The sequence below is a fragment of the Acomys minous genome (genome assembly GCF_964271855.1).
Source record: "Acomys minous genome assembly, chromosome: 10".
In the NCBI taxonomy this organism is placed as follows: Eukaryota; Metazoa; Chordata; class Mammalia; order Rodentia; family Muridae; genus Acomys; species Acomys minous.
Window position 1 is genome coordinate 101,179,860 of NC_140491.1, and position 6,000 is coordinate 101,185,859.

General features: G+C 44.0%; 1 protein-coding gene across 1 annotated transcript in view; it reads right to left on the minus strand.

The window, feature by feature from the left end:
• The window catches only part of TTC21B (tetratricopeptide repeat domain 21B), a 75,934-nt gene extending 70,471 nt beyond the window's left edge, over positions 1–5,463 (minus strand). The window contains exons 1-3 of the mRNA XM_084798176.1: positions 5,332–5,463; positions 1,914–2,043; positions 1,724–1,834 (exon numbers count right to left, since the gene is read on the minus strand). Of these exons, the coding sequence (XP_084654302.1) occupies positions 1,724–1,834; positions 1,914–2,043; positions 5,332–5,352 (262 nt within the window). The 5' untranslated portion in view covers positions 5,353–5,463. The remainder of the gene's footprint in view (positions 1–1,723; positions 1,835–1,913; positions 2,044–5,331) is intronic.
• Positions 5,464–6,000: the final 537 nt, after the last annotated feature.

Genomic DNA, 6,000 nt, shown 5'->3' on the forward strand with positions numbered 1-6,000 from the left:
AGTTTTTATGTCAACCTGACTCTAGCTAGAGTCACGTAGGAAGAAGAAAACTTAATTGAGAAAATGCCCCCACCAAACTGCACTGTGGGAAAGCCTGTGGGATATTTTCTTGATTGATGATTGATGTGGGAGGGTCCAGCCCATTGTGAGTGGTGGTACCCCATGCAGGTGCTTATGCATAGTAAAAGAAAGCAGGCTGAACAACCCAGGAGGAACAAGTAAATAAGCAGCACTACTTCCTGGCCTCTGCATCAATTTCTGCCCTGAGTTTAAGCCCTGACTTCCCCAGATGAGGGACTATAGTCTGAAAAATGAAATAACCCTTTTCTTTCCAAGTTGCTTTCAGTCATGGTGTTTTGTCACAGCAACAGAAAACTAATTAAGACATGGACAGAGGAAATATCACTTGAAAGCTTGTGGGTCAGATAAACTGGCGCTCCCAATGTGGCAGAAACATGAGAAACTGCCTCAAATGGTAGAGGAGAAAAAGTTGAACATGATGTATAAGTACACACTACACACACACATACACGCACGCACACACACACACAGATACACAAATATAATAAGTTTTAAAATTTAAGTAAATAAAAATTATGCAAGTTCTGTCGCACAATCAGACTATCCACCTTTCATGTTCAAAAGGCACAGTTATGAAGTACAGCTGACACCCGACCAGCTTATGTCATTCCCAAAATAGAGAACAATATTATAGTATTTTTATTAATGAAATTTATAAAGAACTGTAATGGCTCTAAAATGAAACAAATGCCAGGGATGGTGTCATGATGGGTTCTAATGCCTGACTCTGCAATCCAAATCTGAAGCATGAATGTCTGGGTCACTCACTACAACTCTTTTTGCACAGTCCTAACAGAAAGTACGTAACTGTTTACTCGTCAAGCAATGTTTTATTCATTTTGTTTTTGTAATCTCTGTCTGCATGAGTAACATGAAAGATGTTTAAAAACTCATTCTGTAACATGCAATTTGTTGAATTACTTGAAATATGTATAATTGTTACTGGGCATGCACACATACACATTTTTAAGTAACTTGGATTCTCTTCTGCTTAACCATAGGTTCCACTACTTGCTAACACAATGCAACCCATTTTTAAAGACCATCTTAAGAGCAACATTTCTTCCATAATATATTCATATGTCCTACTATTACCCAGAATAACTTTCCTTTCACAATACAGCTGTATGTCCCAACTACTACATGGGACAAAGTTCCTTCCATAATATAGTCATCTGTCCCAACTACTACACAATGAAAATCATGTTATTTCCATAATATAGCCAAATGTCTCAACCACTACACAATGAAAATTTACTGAACTTCATCCAATAGCTATGCCCCCATGGGAGCTATCAAGGCCTTCAAGAGGTTTAATATGTTGTCTAAGGAGAGAAACTGCACACTGATACATATCTGCACATAACCAATCTTGTATGATGCTATTTTATAGTGGTGCTTTTACTATTTTGTAAAGCAGCTGCTAACATATACACATATAGTAGACTTTGTTAACTCAGATTATTGTTATGAACCACTGAAACATCTGCCATAGGACACATAAAAGCAGCATGAGACATATGCTCTGGTCAGGAAGATAAAACATATCAATAACACCATGGATAAGCCGCTACAATCATTACGTCAAAATACAGAGCTGAGTACAGAAAATCGATCTGAACGTTGCACTTAAATACTCTACCTGGATTGGGGCTCATTTTATGGACATACATCAGTGCAATCAGAGAACACAGGGACACATCTTGTTTATTCTTAATGGCCTCAAATTCCCGAAGGGCTTCTTGAGCTTTACCTGGAAATCAAGGCAAAGTATTCTTAGGTCAAATCCAGGCTTCAGAGAGCGTGGAAGACACTGGATGGTTAGCACATACCTTCCATCAGCGTACCGAAAGCATGGTAAAACCGGAAGACTGGGTCACTGCTATACTTCTTCATCCCTTCACTGGCAACGAGTAGCACATGGTGATAGTATCGCTCTTGGCAATAGTAATTAATCAGCGTCTAAAAGGAAATAATGGCTAACGATTAACAGTCTGCTATTCTGAGAAATATTCAGAAGTAGACATCAAGCTGGATAACCCAGAACTTAATACATTTTCTATTCTATTCTTTAAAAACCATTAAAAATAAATAAAAGCCATTAAAAACTGACACTCAAAGGAGGAGTGGAACTCAGGTTCCGAGGCTCCTCAGTTCCTCAGGGTATAGAAGGAATCTTTTCCTAGGAGCTGTGTCAGCTGGCTAAGGAGTGGGGTTCAGGCTCCTCAGATCTTCAGGGTAAAGAAGCAATCCTCTCCTGGGAGCTGCATCATCTCTGTTGAGGAGGCTGTGAGATTCCTGGGCTCCCGTGCCTCAGGATACCCTTGAGACACTGTCCCACCCCACCTCAGGGCTGGCATACCTTTCTAGCTCTCAGAGTTGTGGACATCGTTCCAGCTGAGTACTGGAAGTCAGGCTGCCACCCCCATACAACGCACACAACAACAGATCCCAGTCACACAGTGTTCTCGAGACCTTCTGCTCTGCTCCCCTCCTGTGTTTAGTGCTCCTCCTTCTTCTCCGCCTCATGTCTGGAGAGAGTGGCCCATATTCCATATCTTACACCCCTCAGCAAAGTTCAGTTTGTTTTCCCCAAGTTCCTCATACCCCAGGGTCACAAATGAACGTTTTTGGTAACAACATTATCCTACTTGACATCTATGCTGCATTTAATGGACTCCAAGGTGTAAAGACATGGCCTCAAGTCTTTGACTATGTTACACTTTTGCTCGTATAAAAATTATAGTTACTAAAGCTAGCGCAGAGGTGGCTATGACGAGCACTGATACTGTAGTAAAAGGAAGAGTCTGGCAAAACAGAAGCTAAGTTCTGCCGAATGCTGCTGCTGTCTGGCCAACACCTCTCTTCACAGCTCCGCTTTCCTATTTTTACCACCTGCTGCCTAAACCATCAAATCAACTATGAACCCCCCCCCCCCTTTCCCATTTTCCCAACCCTGCTAATCAAAGCAGTCTTTAAGGCCATCCATTTCTCTGGCTTTCATATCACTCTGCATTTCTATTGTTACTCATGTGGTTCAAGGTAGACCAGTTAAGTTAGGCCAACAGACTTCATTTTGACTTTTGAGCTAGGATCTTGTTATGTAGCTCAGGCTGGCTCAGACTTGCTCTCTTCCTGCCTCTGTTTCCAGAGTGCTGGGAATAGCCATGTGCTATTCCCATGCTCAACAGTCTAACGAACATTTGCTCACTGTCTACTTTCTAGTAGTAGGTACTGGGTGGGATGCTGAGAAGGGAGTGACAGTAGACAAGAGACTGAGAAATGGTAGAAAGCGTGGTCACTGCCCTGGAAAAACCTTAAACCTTAGGGTGAATTTGTAATCCGAACACCAGCTGAGACACACTGCTCTAATTAACATAGGGAAAAGGTCAGTCCATTGCTGTTAGGAAAACAGGGGACTATGGCCAGCTTGGTAACTGTGGTGACCAGAGAACCCACTCCTGCAGAAGACGTTAGAGCCCATCCTTCAATGATAAGTCCATTACTTCTCCTCCTCCCACATCTAACGCTGCATTTCACGTTGATGGTTCTTGAGAAAGGCCCAGCTGTGTATACAGCAAAGAAACAGCCACGGAGATGAAGAGGGCGGTACCCCTGCAGTGGGTGTGGGGATGGGCAGGGGGGAAAAAGCCAGTCCTGACTCCACAACATAGTGAAAAAGCCCAGCAGTCCAGCTTGGTTTTTGTATGGCTACAGAGCTGAAAAAAACAAAACAAACAAAACAAAAACAAAGAAACAAAAAACAAAACAAAACCTGGCTGGAGAAGAAAGGCCAGGAAAAACATTTCATGGACAAATTTCAGAGCTCATGAAGATGCTTGTTCACTGAAGTACATCCACAGCTGCTTCCCAACTACACTGTAGATGGACAGAGATCCTAAAATAGGTACCATCTGGCATTTTGTGGAGGATGTTTGCCACTCCTTGTTCAAAAACCCTGTTATTAAACAGACCCAATATTCAATAGAACATTGGACTGATCAAGCTGGAAAGAGAAGGCAGGGTCAGCAGTCTCATTTTAAGGACATGACTTAGCCCTGTGCAAAGTGATGAGAAATTGAATAATGGTTTCTATCTAAAGACAGAGTGGTTTTATTGCAGAACACATTTGGGCAACCTGAAGGATAAATTTGAAGGGATGAAAAAAAATGTAAAAGAGTTGGAGGGAAAACTTGAAAGGTAATGTAGAAATTAATTTTTAAAAAGCCAAACATTTCAGTCTTTCTTAACTTAAAAAAATAATTGATTAAACTTTATTTTATATGCATCGGTGTCAGATCCCTGGGAACTGGAATTACAGACAGTTGTGAGCTGCCATGTGGGAGCTGGGAATTGAACCCAAGTCCTTTGGAAGAACAGACAGTGCTCTTAACCACTGAGCCATCTCTCCAGCCCCATCTTTCCTAACTTTTAGAGGCTGTTTTCCTCTGTCTACTATTAGTAGTTTACACGACATACATACATTTAACAGCTCGTGGGTTGAGTCCTTGTAAGTCAAGTGTAAGCTGCAAGACCAGGTAAGCTTACTACAGTATTCTAAGTGCTTAGAAAATAGTGAAAGACACACAGAGGGCAGTCAGCCAGCGCCTGTTAAATGCACTAGGGATTTTTTTTTTTCAGTATTAGACTGTAAATGGGTGAATATTATGTCCAGGAGTCTGTTCTGCTAGCTCCAACTTCAGGAGTCATCCGGAAGACGTGTTCCACAAATACCAAACAAGTCCCAGAGTGAATAGAGGGGACAAAAAAACAAAACAAAACACCCAAAAGCCATCATCTGAGAAGGAAAGTTCTTGCATTTCCAAACCTCGCCCTTGTTTTACTATTTCGTAAATATTTGCTAAACGCATCAATCAGAAACCATTTTTTTTTGTAAACTAAACACTCCTCTTTAACTGCCTTTAAATGCTTGCATATTTTGTCCCCCTCTTTTACAAGCGAATGCAGGGTAAGACATTCGGATGGCTGTTAAGTCACTTGGAGCCTAAGCAAGCTTCCCCAGAGTAAGTCCAAAGCAACAGGCTGGGGGATGGCCGTTAACCGCAAGGCAGGGGGCTACGCTCAGGCCTTGGGATCATCCTGGGGGCGGGGGGGGGGGGGGCGGCGGCATCTTGGCCAAGGCCGCAGTGCCCTCACCATCAGCGGGCGCTGCCCATGCCATCCTGGAAAGCTACCAAACCACCTTGCAGTGCCCACTCTCCCTGCCCACGCCCAGTGCCGCCCGCTCACCTTCAACTCATAGGAATCCATGGACCCCGGCTACCCGGAGGGAGCCCACCACTGCCCGCCACCTTCAAACCCTAAGAGACGCGGTGGGCCGTGTGGTGGGCGTGGCCCGCTCTCCATTGGCTGCCGGCGTGAGGGGGGCGGGTCCTGACCGCAGCACTCCGGGAGCAGGCGCAGAGGGAACCCCAAGGGAGGATCGCGAGCTCGACTACGGCTGGTATCTGCCAGGAAATGAGTGCGGAGGAGTAGTGGGGCGGCGGGAGGGAGGTCCAGCCTGAAAGCCGCTCAAGGAAGAGGGGATGGGTGGAGCTAGAGGTATGAGATTAAAGAATAAAGAGAATGGAGCAGGAAATAGGAAGAAGGGCAATGTTGCTTTTCATCCCTGCAAACAAAGACAGACTCCATTTTCTCAGCAATGTGTGTGTGTGTGTGTGTGTGTGTGTGTGTGTGTGTGTGTGTGTGTGTGTGTTGTGTGTGTGTGTGTAAGCAAGCCGATTTGCGCAATGCGACTTAGTGGCGCGCTTGACCACGGAAAATGATTTACCTGACGCGTGTAGTAATGCTGTCGAGGCCACAAGGTGGCGCAGAAAAATCACAGTTTGGCAAAAATGTGAAATCTGGTTTGGGCTTGTTTTAAATCTTTGCAGGCACTGCCGTAATTTTGTTCTTCGA